Below are 14,113 nucleotides of genomic sequence, written 5' to 3'. Positions count from 1 at the left end.
GTGGTTGTTTTTTTTTAATTTATTTTTATTTATGTGTACCGGTATTTTTTAAAGATGTATTTTTCTTTGGTGTGTATGTGGGGTTTGCCTGCCTGCCTGTATGTACGCCACTAAGTGTGATGCTGGCAGCAGCCAGAAGAGGGCATCAGAGTCCCTGGAACCAGAGACAGTTGTGAGCTGCCCTGTGGGCACTGGGAATTGAACCCAGGGCCCCTGGAAAAGCAGCCCACGCCCTTAACCACCAAGCCATCTCTTCTAGCCCTCTGATTCCTATTCTTGGTGTTTGTTAGGTTACAGTAAAGTTTATAGCTAGGTTATAGTAAATTGTTTCCTAGAAAATGCAGTGTCCTGGGAATTGGAGGCTTTCTGCTGATATGAAAGGCTGGATGACTCAGGCATGATTTTCTCTCTCTTAGGAGGCAGCTGCAGCAAAGGGCCGTACCAGTCTGTGAGTCTCTTCTTGCTGACTCTGCTTCAGCAGCTCAAAGGCCTGAAGGAGGCCCCGGAAATCGGTGATTCCGTACATGCGTGCGTATTTCTCATACTCTTTAGGATCCACATTTTTGAGAAGCTCCATGATGTCAATTTCCTCTTCTTCCCCAGAGCCTTTCTTTAGGGCTGGAGTCCTAAAAAGAGAAATTAAGATCAACCACGTGTCTTCTGTTTGGTAGTTTGAACCGTCTGCCAGGATTCAAAGACAGTCAAGTCTCAGTGTTTTCCCTCGCTGTACAACAGTTCAATGTGCTTCATAAAGAAATATATTTTTATTAAGAAATAAATATATGATTCTATATTATAAATTTATAAATAAAAATAAATTCTTTATTAAAAATAAGTTTTACATGCTAATTTTATCGGGTTGACCAAAACTATAAAAAAAAGTCAGTTTGGTGATGGAATGGATTACCATTGGGCTATGGTTATACAGTGTTGAAATCTGACCAATGAGTTGAAGAAAGGAAAGAATATGGAAACATGCCTGTTAATCTTATAACCAGGAGCCCAACTAATGATAGCTATATGAAATAGCAAAACCTTATTTAGATATCACGTCATGAAAAGGAACTGTGGAAAAGTGAGTGATAATTCAATAATTATGGTGAGACACAAATTATATTGAAATTATTGGTGATTATGGAAATGTTTAAAGTAAATGATCTAAAAAACTAGAACATTAAAAAAAAAACTTTGTGAAAGCAAGCCTCTCAGACTTGGACACACAGTATTTGGCTACTTTCCTTTGTTTAAAAGTTTTTTGATCTATCTCTTTTTTTGTTTTCCATCATCATTCAGAAACAAATCTCGACAGATCACTTAAATTCCACTTAAACACGATGGACTGGCTTGTCACTCATTGATGAGCCATGTCAGGTTCCAGTGCTCTGAGTCTTGCAGTGGCTGGTCTACGCCCTCTGTGAGTAGGAAGCCCCTTTCACAATTCTGACAGGACTTACTTTTTCAGCATCGCACGAAGGTCGCCCTCAATCTTCTCCTGCTTCTTCCTTTCGTCCACCTGTAGATTGACGTTGCTCTCGATTTCCCCATGCTTGTTAAAGGCAACACAGCGGTAGAGCCCAGAGTCGGTTTTCGTGGTGTCACGAATCTCCAGCTTTGCTTCGTCTCCCTTTTGGTGGATCAGAATGCGGCCTCCTTGGTTCAGCTGTCTCCACTTGCCTTTCGTCCATTTAACATTCGGGATGGGGTCACCTCCAACTTTTGCAATGAATGTGGCAGTGGTCTCTAAGGGAGGATGAAACAAAATCAGTCTTGCCGTGTTGGTGCCTCTGAAGTGAAATTGGCAGGAGGAGGTTGCACACTTACTTTCCACTACTCTGATACTCTGAGGCTCTGACACAAAAAAGAGTTTCCCATCCACCGCTGCTTTCTTGGCTGCTGGGGCTGCAGCTGGTTTTTCTGAAACATACATTTCCACGTTTTGTTAGGGCAAAAACTTGAGAATTGTAATAGGCATTGTGGGGTGTAAAACAAATGTTCAGAGCTTTGGAGTGTACTCCAAGACTCACTAGCTGTGAGTTACAAGTGACAAAGCAGTTTTGTAGACATATATTCCAGTGACAGCTGTCAGAGCATCCAATCTAGCCATTACAGGTTTGACTTTAGTGTATGGATTTCCTCTTGGCTATGCCATCTAGCTATTCCATATCATATCAGCATAGCATCTACTCTGACTTATCCTTGAGAATATGCTGGGAGAGTTTCAAGAAGTAGGCTGGTGAACCCTGGGTAACTAAATACTTTGTATTGAGGTTGTTTCCATTAGATCACTGGATGCTTTCACTGTGGGGACTCCAGATTACAAATGACAAGTAACTCATGTGTCTAACATGTCTAATTCCATTCTTACTAGAGTTCTATTTAGCTGACCACCGTGAGCAGTTTCTGCCTTAACGTGTGTCACACTTTCTTGGTGTCTGTACCTTTAATGGTCACTTTGCACTTGGAACTGTCACTTCCAGCCACGTTGGAAGCCTTACACACATAATCTCCCGCATCTGCTTTAGCTGTCTCCTTGAGCTCCAGCACAGCTGTCCCACTAGCAAAGCTGAAGCTGCATCTCTCGGAAGGCTTTATCTCTCTGCCGGCTTTCAACCACTGTATCCGAATGGGCTCTGATCCCTGCACATGGCAGCTGAGCTGCACAAAATCGCCTTCACTGACTGTTACCGGGGTGAGGTGCTGGTCAAACACAGGTGGTTTCTTGGGCTCTGGAAATGAAAAGGCATCTTTATGAGGATGACAGAGAACATAAAGCGAAGGATACATGATGTTTCGCAAAAGAGATTCGAAAAGGACAAAATAGTCTCCCTCCAACAAGTGACAGCAGACACAGTAGTGGCTGGAATTGTACAGCAGAGTTTACTCATCTTTTGCAATTGTTAACATTTGTTGGCTTTGAAAAGAGTAAAGATTTAAAAACAAGCGAAGGACATCTGCCAAGCTGTCCACAAAGCAACACAGCATCTGTGTCCTGACTAATCTCCGCAAATGCTCTGTTGGTATTGCTATCAGTGTCTGTGCAGTGTAGCATGATTTTGATTCTTTTAAAACTACAGGTGGCAGGATTTTTACCAAACTCCAAAACCTGAAGGCATAAGGGGAATTCTGCTCACATAGAACAGCGATGATTGTTACTTCCTGTGGAGGAGAGCCACCATCAAGGTTATGGAGGTTCCCAAATCTTAACGAGATTTTCTCTGATGTTCAGTTTTAGATTTTAAAGGCAGCTATAGTTACTATAAAAAAAAATCCAGATTTATCCCAAAGAAACTAAGAGTTGAAAGTTAAGTGTCCAACTGGAAACAAAGAAAAGTTACAAGTTACGTGACAAAATGAGCATGTGTGATGCAAAGTTCTATCACAGCTCTAGAGAATCAGTGATCCTGAAGCCTAGAGATAAAACAAGGCAGCATTCCTGATCATAGCTTCTGGGATCTGCTATCCAGTAAACCCCTACAGAAAAACAGCCTCAGAGCACCACAGAAGGTAGCTATCCAGCGGCACAGCCACGGGGAGAATAAACCACCACTAAAAAGGTACTTTTCATGTTAGTACATGTACTGAAAATTGATAAATTTCAGTTTTCTCACATAAATAATAAATTTTGAGTTCGTAGCCAAGACAGCTGTTCACAATAGAAACCTATTAATGATATTGGGTCACCGGTCCACTCTGAGGTGGCCAGTAGCTCACCTGTGATGACCATTACATGCTTTTCTAGAAAGTTGCCTTGTGAAATAAGTTATGGCTGTCTGTAAACTTTTATGTTTTATGTTTAGAAAACCATGTAAGGAAGATATGAAATGATGTAGACTGATTCTTTTCTTAAAATAAGAGCTTTGTGTATATCTTTTATAATATTATATTCTTCTACCCAAATACTGGTTTTCTATTTTGTCTGGTATTACTATTCAATTTTAGGCCAAAAGATAAGAGTAATACATATCAAACAATTATTCTTCACAAACAAAAGCAAATGTTTCTTCTTGTAGCAGAGAGTAAGCAAAGTCACCGTAATACGTTATGACACTTTGTAAAAATGTTCAGAATAAATGCATTTCATCAAAATATCTCTCACTTGTATACCCTTGTCAAAAATGGGTTTGAATTCTAAATACTTGAGAGAATTTGGGGACATGACTTAGAAATCTGAGTCTATTTCTTAAGTGAAATCTACCTTAGGGAATCACGTAATAAAATTATGAATGTGGTTTTAGCAAACACCTGTGTAACGATGGCAATCACTAACTAACGTACCTTCTTGTTTGTGGCTCGACACTGAGCCCAGACTTCAGAAGAAGCGCACACAGAAGTGTGCAAAGAAAAGCATGACAGTACAGCGCGATGGAGACAACTCACCTTTGATGACAATGGAAGAGGTGCACAGGGCAGAGCCCGCATCATTTGTTGCCTTGCAGGTATACAAGCCTGCGTCGGCCATGCTGGCTCTCTTGACCTGCAGGAGCAGTGCGTTGTTCTTGAACGTGATCTCACAGTTGGAAGTCGGATGGATCTCTACATTATTTTTGTACCAAGCAACAGTGATAGGCTGGGAACCTGCCACACGCCCTTCCAGTCTGAACGAGTTCCCCTCTGTCTCTTCTACTGTCTCGGATAGCTTTTTCGTGAAGCTCGGTGGGATCAGGCGCTCTGTAAGCAGTGAAAAAGGTAACTGAAGCGGGTGCAGAGGTAAAGTTACCCCTTTGACGCTCTCAGACAAGTCATGTATGCTCCTGTGCGACTCCTCTTCCCACAGCCAGTTCTCAGCTGCTCTCTGACAGGACAGCTGATGGAAACATTTCACGGGCATTTACACAACCTGACATTTGTAAGAAGGAACATTCAGTCTTAGGGCTGAGGAGCACATGTCAACTTTTAGCAGGTACAGATTAAATGACTTCAGTTTTTCTTTATGCAAACTTATGCCCTCATAAACATGTTCCTCTTAACTTGTTTTCAGACGCTTCCGAGAAATCTCCCCATCGTAAGAAACCTGTCGTTGTTAAGGCTGCTGGGCTATCTCTCAAAGGACTGCCCTCTCTTGGACCCCATGCAAGACAAACTGTACCTTTTATGTTGAGCTGGGCTGTGCAGGAGTCTTTCCCCACTTCGTTCATGGCGTAGCAGGTGTACTGGCCAGAGTCTCCTTTGTCCACCTTGACGATGGTCAGGTGCGCGCTGTTCTCCAGGTAGCTGATCTGGTAGTTCCCGCCACTGCGGAGCTCTCTGTTGTCCTTGGCCCAGCTGACCTTGATGGGCTGTGTGCCCGTGACGTGGCATTCCAAGTCAGCACTTTCTCCAACCACAGCGTCCACGGGGGCCAGAGGGATGTCGAAGAAGGGCGGATTCTTCCCCTCTGCAGAGAGATGACAGGGACAAGGTTTCAGAACCCAGACTTGGGCCGTGCCTGCTGAAGAAACAGCGAAGTTCCCTTTCAAATGTTGTATGTGATTACAAGACTTTCAGTCTAGGGAACCACACACCTGTGAGGATGAGTTTGGCGCTAGAAGAAGCAGAGCCAATGGGGTTTGTAGCTGTGCAGGAGTACTGTCCTGCGAGATTCCTGTCTGTCTTAAAGATGTTCAGAGTGGCGACGTTGTCCAAAAATGATGTTTGTACATTTGGGCTGTCTTTCAACGGCTTGCCATCTTTGTACCAAGTCACGGAGATGGGCTCTGACCCTCTTATGGCACATTCAAACACCACTGGCAGCCCCACAGTTTCTTGCACATCTCTCAGTTGTCGAGAAAATGATGGTGGAAGTTTTTGCTCTGTAGGGACAGGATTAAAGCAATGAACACAGCTGGATATTTTAAACTGAGTCACAGCTGCAAATGTACAAAAAAAGTCTTTAAAAATATGAAGGAGTACTAAGGGCTTTCAAATTAACTTGGAGCTGAAAAACAGCATGTGAAGTTTTGGAGAAAATATAAAGTAGGAGGTATAAAACAAAGCACTTAGAAACCAACAAAGTGTTGACTAGCTAGAGGTCTCTCCCTGGCCTCTCAGCAGAGCCTCCAGCTCATGAGGCCACCTTCTGGCTACCTGAGGAAGACAGGCAATTTAAAAATATAAGTCACCTATACACCTTTAAGATTTATAGCAGCAAATGGTAGCATGATCTTTCCAACCGAGCATTCTGTCATCTCCCTATATACACAGGATGTAGAAAAAAGTGGACCCAGATGTGGCAGTACACACATCCCAGAGGCAGCGGCAGGAAGATGGTCCATGAGTTTGAGCTCAACCTCACCTAGCCAGTGAGTTTCATCCAATGAGAGCTCTATAGGAAGAGCTCCAGAAAAACTAAAATAATCAGTCACCCAAGGAAAAAGGGTGAGTTGTTAACTCTAACTGGATTTTCTTAAGCCAAAAAAATATCACTTTGGCTTTTCCCTAAAGAAGGCCCTCATTGGGTATTTTGAATATTTTTAAAGAAGCATAGACATACTTGCTTTTAAAATATCATGCTCACCCTGAACGGTCAGGAAAGTTGATGAGGAAACTTCTCCCACGCTATTTTCAGCCCTGCAGATATATTCTCCACCGTCATTGCTGTCAACCTGGGTGAAAACCAGCGTAGCCACATTGTTCTTAAAATGCATCTTGCAGGTGGCAGTGGGCCTCAGCTTTGTGTCACCTTTGTACCAGGAGACCCCGATTTCGGGAGTTCCAGCAAGCTGGCATTGTAAGGAGGCAGAATCGCCAACTGTCACCTTCACAGGCTCTAGCTGCTTGACAAAATACGGTGGTTCTGCAGCAAAAGAGATAAGCAGCCATGAAGGACAAGTCAGTACCGCTCACTGGAGACGGGGCTATGAATGTGCAACCCAAACAAACCTAGTATCAGGATCTGGGCAGAACAGGAGTCTTTGCCAGAAGCGTTTTCAATGTAGCAGTTATACTGCCCCGAGTCCTCGACCGCGCTGCTCAGAATTTCTAGAATCGCTGACTTTTCAGTTGTGGTGATATTACACCGTTGGGAAGCAGCGACATTTATGCCGTTTTTCTTCCATGTGACAGAGATGGGAGGGGTTCCAGAGAAGGTCCCTTCTAGGATCAGAGGCTTGCCTTTCTCTATGCTGTAGTCATTGAGCCTCTTCACAAATATGGCCGGGGCTGGTGTGAACAAATTGATGGAACAAAATCAAGCACAGACACAAACAGGCCCAGCACACCTGGCCGTGTAAACAGAATAGCAAACAAACCTTTCACAAAGAGATGTGCCGTACAGGAAGCCTTGCCAGCTTCGTTACTAACTATGCAAGTGTATTCCCCGCTCTGGGACGTATCCACATCAAAGAGCTCCAGTTCAGCCACCGAGTCCTGCAGGGACACGCTGCACCTGGCCCCGGGCACAAGCTCGCTGCTACCTTTGAACCAGCTGATGCTGAAAGGAGGTGTTCCTTTTACAATGCTTGTGAAGGTGACATTACCGCCCGTCAAGACGTCCATGGAGTCCGGTTTCTGCACAAAAGATGGTGGCTCTACACAGAAAAAAAGCACAAATTGGAAAAAAATGAATTAGTGTTTCTCAACTTGAATGGCTCAGTCCCCCGTGCAACGCGGGCTTCTAAGGCCGTGCTCTGGCTGACCTCTCACAGTCAGAGGGGCACTGCATTCATCCGAGCCCGCCACGTTTGTGGCTATGCACGTGTAGTCTCCAGCATCCGAGTCCTCCAGCATGTTCACGGTGAGGGCACACGTGTTGTCTGTCAGAGTGGTCTGGTATTTCCGGCCACTGCTGATCTCATTCCCCTCGTGGAACCACGAGACAGAGATCGGGGGTGACCCGTGGACCTTGCACTCCATCACAATGGAGGAGCCGGACAGGCCGTTCGTCTCTTTCAGTTTTCTTGTGAACGAAGGGGGGATAATTCGATCTGAACAGAACAAAGGCAAACAAGGCAAGGGCCATGAGTTAGAAAATGACTGAGAGGGAGAACTGACCTTTTGATGGAAGATCCCTAGAGCTGGCTGGCTCTTTTGAAAGGTTCTCTAAGGATTGCCCATAGGATCCTATGTGCAGTGTAAAGCCCAGAGGAGAATAAGTAGATATAGGTTGATTTCCTAGCAGTTCTGCTCCTTTTCTAGAAAAGCGCTTTCTCCCCCTGTCCAGACACAGGTTTTATTTCTGCAATGCTTTTAGAGATTCTTCCCAGAGAAATGGATATAACTTTGAGGATGGTTTCCTTCTATTTGCACGAGTCTGCTGCCTCTGACCCTGCAGCGCCCAGTGACTTAGGGCACATGTCACACCGAGAAGGATGGAGGGCCTTTCATGGGTGGGGCCACCAGGGTTCTCTGTGCGAATGGCCCGGCAACCAACCTGAGACTTGAACGGAGACAGTGCAGCTGTCTTTGCCGACTGGGTTTTGCACTTCAAAGCTGTACACCCCGCTGTCTCCAGGTGCCGCACCGATGATCTTAAGGCCTGACACTTTGTTGAAGAAGCTGATCTTGTATTTGCTGTCACTCGAGAGCTCCCTTCCGTCCTTAAACCACTTGGTGCTGAGTTCAGGTGTTCCAGACACGGTGCACTCCAAGGTACAGGTGTCTCCTGCGGTGACCTTAATGTTCTCTGGCTTTTCCACAACTGCTGCGGGCTCTGAAAGCGGTGGAAATCACGCCGTAGTTCAAAGTGAAACAGAGAGCAAACCCAGCTAGAGGGAACACAGACCAGCATGCACGCCCCGTGTTCGCAGGGGAAGGGAGGAGGGGGGAGGGGACACCCTGTTACTAACCGAGAACAGAGAGCGTGCCGGAGCACTCCTGTGCCCCAGCATCGTTTGTGACCTGGCAGGTGTATTTCCCAGCGTTGGCTGGCTCTGCTCTGGAAAACTGTAGGGTCGCAACGTTTTCAGAGTAAGAAATCCATACGTTGTCACTTTCTCTAACGATTTCCCCTTTATCTTTGAACCACGCCACTGAAATGGGCTCAGCGCCTTCAACTGTTGCCTGCAGCTGGACTTCTTTACCGATGATGGTGGAGATGTCGCTGAGCTTCTTCACAAATTGAGGTGGTGCTGAGGAGAACAAGCGGGGAGACAGGGCTTCAACATGTATGGACTGGCGGCATTTCCCTCACGTTACGAGTGTGAGAAATCTCCTCCTGATAATGTGCCATTTCATTTTGTAAAAAGTGGGAGCGGGCCACTGTATCAAGAGTCTGTATCAAGCAGAAAAGGAGGCTGAATAGTGTCTGATCCACATTGCTAAAGTCCAGGATATATATATGTATGTATACATACATACCTACCTATATAGTATACATATATCTAAATCCTTCCATGCTCTGTCTACTTCCTTTTCTAAATATATATTTGTAATAAAATATACGATTATGAAATATATATTTCCCAAATACATATATGTACATATAATAAAACATTTGATATTTGATATATAAAATATATATTAATGTATATATGTAGGGTCATGATGTTTTTCACAATATATTTTAAATATATATATACATATAATATTAATATATGTGTATATATTTTAAAAATATGTATACATATATTTTTGAAAAGGCTGTAAACAGACCATGGAAGGATTTAGATAGAAGAGATTGTTAGGGGTGAGAAAAGCACCGCGCAATAGCCAGAATTGGGGTATAGCATTAACACCAGAAGAAGAACAGTGTGCAGAAGAGCAGGGAGCGGCTCTGACCTTTCAGAGTGACAGAGCCGACGCAGGCGTCGCTCCCGACGTCGTTTGTGGCTTTGCACTGGTATTCCCCGACGTCCGCCGCGTCCACGCTCAGGATGTGGATGCTGGTGAGCAAATTCTCAGACATGATCTTGTACTTCTTCCCGCTCCTGAGTTCCCTCTTGTCTTTGTGCCAAGAAACTTGAAAGGGAGGCGTCCCCCGCAGCTCACACTCCAGGTGAACATCGGCTCCTCTAAGCGTCTCAACAGGAAAAGGCTTTTTGCGGAAAGTGGGTGGTTCTAGAATTGGGGGTGGGGGTGGGGGGATGGGAGAACATTAGGATGGACTTGATAGTTAAACAAGGGTAAGAATTAGCTTTTTCCTCCATTGGAGAAAGGGAGGAAACACCTCTCCCATTTTTTTTAAATGTATTATCCTTGAACATTTTTAAAACATCTCGGGGGAGGAGAATCAAACTGAGAATGCTGAGAGGGGCGAAGGTGCAGGGTGGGGGTGGAGCAAGGTCTGACCTTTGACCTTCAGGGAGGTGCTGCTGCTGGCGCTTCCTGCAGCGTTGCGGGCCTCACAGGTGTAGTCCCCGCTGTCCTCCACGCTGAGACCGTGCATTTCCAGTACCGCCACCGAGTCCTCAAACGACATTCTGAACTTACTGCTCTCTTGAATTTCGACCTCATCCTTATACCACAAAACCTTGATTTCCGGAGAGCCGCCTATTTTGCATTCATATCTCGTGGACTCCTCCTGCTTCACGATCCGTGTGGGGTCGAGCTTCTTAATGAACCTGGGGGGTTCTGGGGAACCGAGAGGAAAAGCACAAGGCGAGGGACAGAGAAGACAGGTGTGTTAGAGGACGGGCGGAACCTGTCAGAGGGGCTTCACGCCCAGGATACAAGTTTAACTGGTGAGTCCAGGGGAGGGCAGTGACGTGACAGCCAAGTAGAAAGTCCCCAATTAAAATAAGTTTACATTTGTGAAAGCCCATAACCTAATGGAAGAAGGAGCGGGCCACGCTCTGTACTGATCAGCTCGCTTCCTAGAAACACAATCATCTTCCTAGGCTGGGGGAAGAGAGTGATTGCTCCCCCAAGTCTGTGGGACGCTCTGGCTCCAAAGATATTCATTATGTACCATACATAGCTGCAGCAAAAGGGATCATACATCTTAACTTCTAAAGTAAATTATCTCTCACATGCCTTCAACAGAGATATCCCTTCACCCTCCATCATTTACTTTTGAAGAACAATGTTTTGTTTTGTTTTTTCCCCACTGACTGAGAAGTCATGCGCAGGAGGTCTAATGGTTACTTGTGTCACGGCGCAAAAGGGCCTTGAACACTAATGTAAATGTCAAAGTATTTATGAACTGCTGCTTCGAGAAGCTTAAAAACACTACGGGCGGGGAGACAGCAGTGTGTGGGGGCAAAAGGGTGTGCTGCTGGAAAACAATGCATTCGTGCGTCACGTCGGTGCTGAGGTCTCCCCACCCTACCAGGCAGGCACCCAGAAGGATGTCTCAGCAACCTGGAGCCCCGCGTGGCGCCTACACATAAGCGGCTTCCCCAGCGCTGCGCCCAGCAGCCCGACCCCACCTGCCCCGAGCTGCACGCCAGCCCTCTTCAAGCACAGCCATGGACACTTCAATCTGACTCCCTAGCCAGTCTTCACAAACCTCCTTCTGCGGCCACATCTACCTGGGACCAGGCGAAGTGGCTCAATTTAGCCCACACGAACTTTGGGCCTATGTGCACTAAGGCAAATTGCGTCCTCAGAACGGACTTTTAGGGGAGATCCCTTATTTATCATCTTCTGCTTATGCGTGAGATTAAAACCTGGAGCGCGTATGATTAAAATGTGATGCTTCTTGGGAATAAACATGCAGAGTGCATTAGGGCTTGTGTTATCAATCGCAACAAAAGTATCCACACCCCTGACCCAGCAACCAGCTTTCTTCTTCTTCTTCCTGGACCCACAGTCAGCCCTGGGCATGGCAGGGGCTCCTGAGTATATCCCACTCACTGCCCACTGTTATCCTGCAGGGTACCAAAGCATGCACTTCTGTGTGACCTTTGAACTCCTGGATACTTTGCTATTTGTGTGTGTCTCCAATTCCCTAAACAAGATGCCAAGAATCTGGGAGCTCCTGGGTCGGATGGCAAGCCTGGGTGACACCTAGTCCTACGACTTCTGCTACTAAGCAGAGCTGGTGGAGAGAAAGAAGTCGGCCTCACAGACAAGCTGATCCCTCTTGAAGTCCTTGATAGTTTGGGGTGGTGCTGTGTTTCAGGGGGTAATGGATTCATGAATTTACTAAGTACTGCAGAAAATAGGTCATTTGAAGTAAATTTTTTACCCTCTGATAACTTTTCCAAACTAAGTTTTTCTTATAATTCCAGGGAAAGTTTTGTTCATTTTCTCCATAGTCTCTGTTTGCAGAATTTGAACATATATTTTCCAGTTCATATTTTTCTAACTTTCTATGTCAAAAACAAATTCAAGATATTTTCCCATTTATAAGATTCGTGACTCACTTGTGACCCCTGTTCCTTCTTCTTTCCCTCGTTCTTCTTTATCTCCTTCCTTCTCTTCATCTCTTTCTGTTTTATGATTTGGAGCTACCATGTGCTAAGCAAGTACTGTACTGTCCATTTGTACCCTTAGCCTTTAGTTGACAGTTTCTAGTTACTAGATTATACACACACACACACACACACACACACACACACACACACACATACATATATACATATATATATATATATATATAACAGTATATACTCTAGGCATATCACCCATCCACATTTCAAGACAAAGTGAATGAGATCTTGGCAGTTCGCTCTAAGGAGTACCTTGTACACCAAGTTGAGCAGAACAAGAGTCTTTTCCAGCAACGTTGCTCGCATAGCAGGTATACTGGCCAGCATCACCTTTGGCTACTTTGAGCACAGTCAGAGTGGCAGTATTTTCAACTAGAGTCATCTTGTAGTTGCCCCCAGGGCGAATCTCACGGTTATCTTTGGCCCACGTGATTTTGATCGGTGCTGTCCCGGTGACGTGACATTTAAAAGAACCACTTTCACCAAGAGCAAGGTCTACTGACACAGGCTTTAAATCAAAGAAGGGAGGCACTTCGTGTTCTGGAAAGAATGAAGACCAACATGGCGATGTCAGTTTCCACGCTCCAAGATTAGGGACGGGAAGCAAGTGGCACCAATCTTTTGGTGGCCCAGGCAGGTGATGCTGTGTGGTAATAAGGGGACAGTCTTCGGAGCTACTCAACTCACCTGAGAGAAGGAGCTTGGCACTGGAGGAAGCAGTCCCAAGAGGGTTAGAAGCTGAGCAGTTATACTGACCAACATGGCTCTGGTCAGTTTGCAGAATCTGAAGAGTGGCAACATGGTGAACGAAAGACATCTGCAAGTTAGAGTCATCTTTCAAAAGTACGCCATCCTTGTACCAGGACACCTGGAGAGGTTCCGAGCCATTGATTCGACATTCAAAGGCGACTGGGAAGCCGAGAGTCTCGTGAACATCTTTCAGTTTTCTTGCAAAGGAAGGCGGAAGTTTACGCTCTGGAAAGAAGTTTAAGACACCCTTATTTGTAAGAGCATATGACTACCCATGGAAAGTTCTTAATAAAACGACTCTGTCGACACACAGCGAGGCTTATCAAGGAAAACCACCGTCACCTTTGATAACCAGCACAGCGGAAGAAGCAACCGCCCCCACGCTGTTTTCCGCCTTGCATGTGTACTCTCCCACGTCACTGTGGTCCACCTTGTTGATGACCAAGGAGGCCAGGTTGTTTCTGAATTGCATCTTATATGCAGGAGCCGATCGTAGTTTGGTATGCTCTTTATACCAAGAGATTCTGATTTCAGGGGTTCCATCCACTTTACACTGCAGAGTTGTGGGCTCCCCGATGGCGGCCTCCACGTGTTCCAGGGGTTCAATAAAGTAAGGCGGTTCTAAGGCACAAAGGATGGCAAGCAATTGGTTAGCGCCAACTGAAGACAGTGCTCCGCAGGAGGAGACAACAGGAGGAAGAACTAACTGTCAACATACCTAGGACGGACACGAGAGCTTCACAGATGTCCTGCCCGGCTTCGTTTTCTATCAGGCATGCGTACTGCGCGTAGTCCTCGATTGTGCTTTCAAGAATTTCCAGAATGCTAGACTTCTCTGTCGTGGTAATGCCACAGTTGGGGGACTGTGAAAGAGGGTACTCGTTTTTCATCCAGCTCACGGAGATGGGGGGCGTGCCCGTGTAAGTAGCCTCCAGGACGATGGGGCTGCCCGTCTCGACACTGGTGTCAGCCAATCTTTTCACGAAAGTGGCTGGTTCTAGAGGGAGGAAATATGAGGGTGAGGTTGCACCTTCAAAGGAAGAATGGAAAGATTTTTTTTTTGTTAAATGGGCACT

At 45.5% G+C, this 14,113-nt stretch overlaps 1 protein-coding gene across 5 annotated transcripts in view; it reads right to left on the bottom strand.

The window, feature by feature from the left end:
* Positions 1 to 14,113, bottom strand: part of Ttn (titin) — a 262,706-nt gene that overhangs the window by 165,082 nt on the left and 83,511 nt on the right. For 2 of the 5 annotated variants that reach the window (XM_060390411.1, XM_060390412.1), the window contains 19 exons: positions 13,756 to 14,034; positions 13,380 to 13,658; positions 12,975 to 13,262; positions 12,540 to 12,827; positions 10,204 to 10,485; positions 9,694 to 9,972; positions 8,763 to 9,044; positions 8,348 to 8,626; positions 7,614 to 7,901; positions 7,227 to 7,505; positions 6,859 to 7,137; positions 6,494 to 6,772; positions 5,502 to 5,789; positions 5,087 to 5,374; positions 4,378 to 4,668; positions 2,439 to 2,726; positions 1,822 to 1,914; positions 1,455 to 1,740; positions 443 to 626 (listed from right to left, as the gene is read on the bottom strand). The exons of the other annotated variants lie outside the window; for them this stretch is intronic. In XM_060390411.1, the coding sequence (XP_060246394.1) occupies positions 443 to 626; positions 1,455 to 1,740; positions 1,822 to 1,914; positions 2,439 to 2,726; positions 4,378 to 4,668; positions 5,087 to 5,374; positions 5,502 to 5,789; positions 6,494 to 6,772; positions 6,859 to 7,137; positions 7,227 to 7,505; positions 7,614 to 7,901; positions 8,348 to 8,626; positions 8,763 to 9,044; positions 9,694 to 9,972; positions 10,204 to 10,485; positions 12,540 to 12,827; positions 12,975 to 13,262; positions 13,380 to 13,658; positions 13,756 to 14,034 (5,099 nt within the window). The remainder of the gene's footprint in view (positions 1 to 442; positions 627 to 1,454; positions 1,741 to 1,821; positions 1,915 to 2,438; positions 2,727 to 4,377; positions 4,669 to 5,086; positions 5,375 to 5,501; positions 5,790 to 6,493; positions 6,773 to 6,858; positions 7,138 to 7,226; positions 7,506 to 7,613; positions 7,902 to 8,347; positions 8,627 to 8,762; positions 9,045 to 9,693; positions 9,973 to 10,203; positions 10,486 to 12,539; positions 12,828 to 12,974; positions 13,263 to 13,379; positions 13,659 to 13,755; positions 14,035 to 14,113) is intronic. 5 annotated transcript variants of the gene reach the window in all.

Source organism: Meriones unguiculatus, chromosome 8 (assembly GCF_030254825.1).
Source record: "Meriones unguiculatus strain TT.TT164.6M chromosome 8, Bangor_MerUng_6.1, whole genome shotgun sequence".
Classification (NCBI taxonomy): domain Eukaryota; kingdom Metazoa; phylum Chordata; class Mammalia; order Rodentia; family Muridae; genus Meriones; species Meriones unguiculatus.
This window is presented reverse-complemented; position numbering and strand designations above follow the sequence as displayed.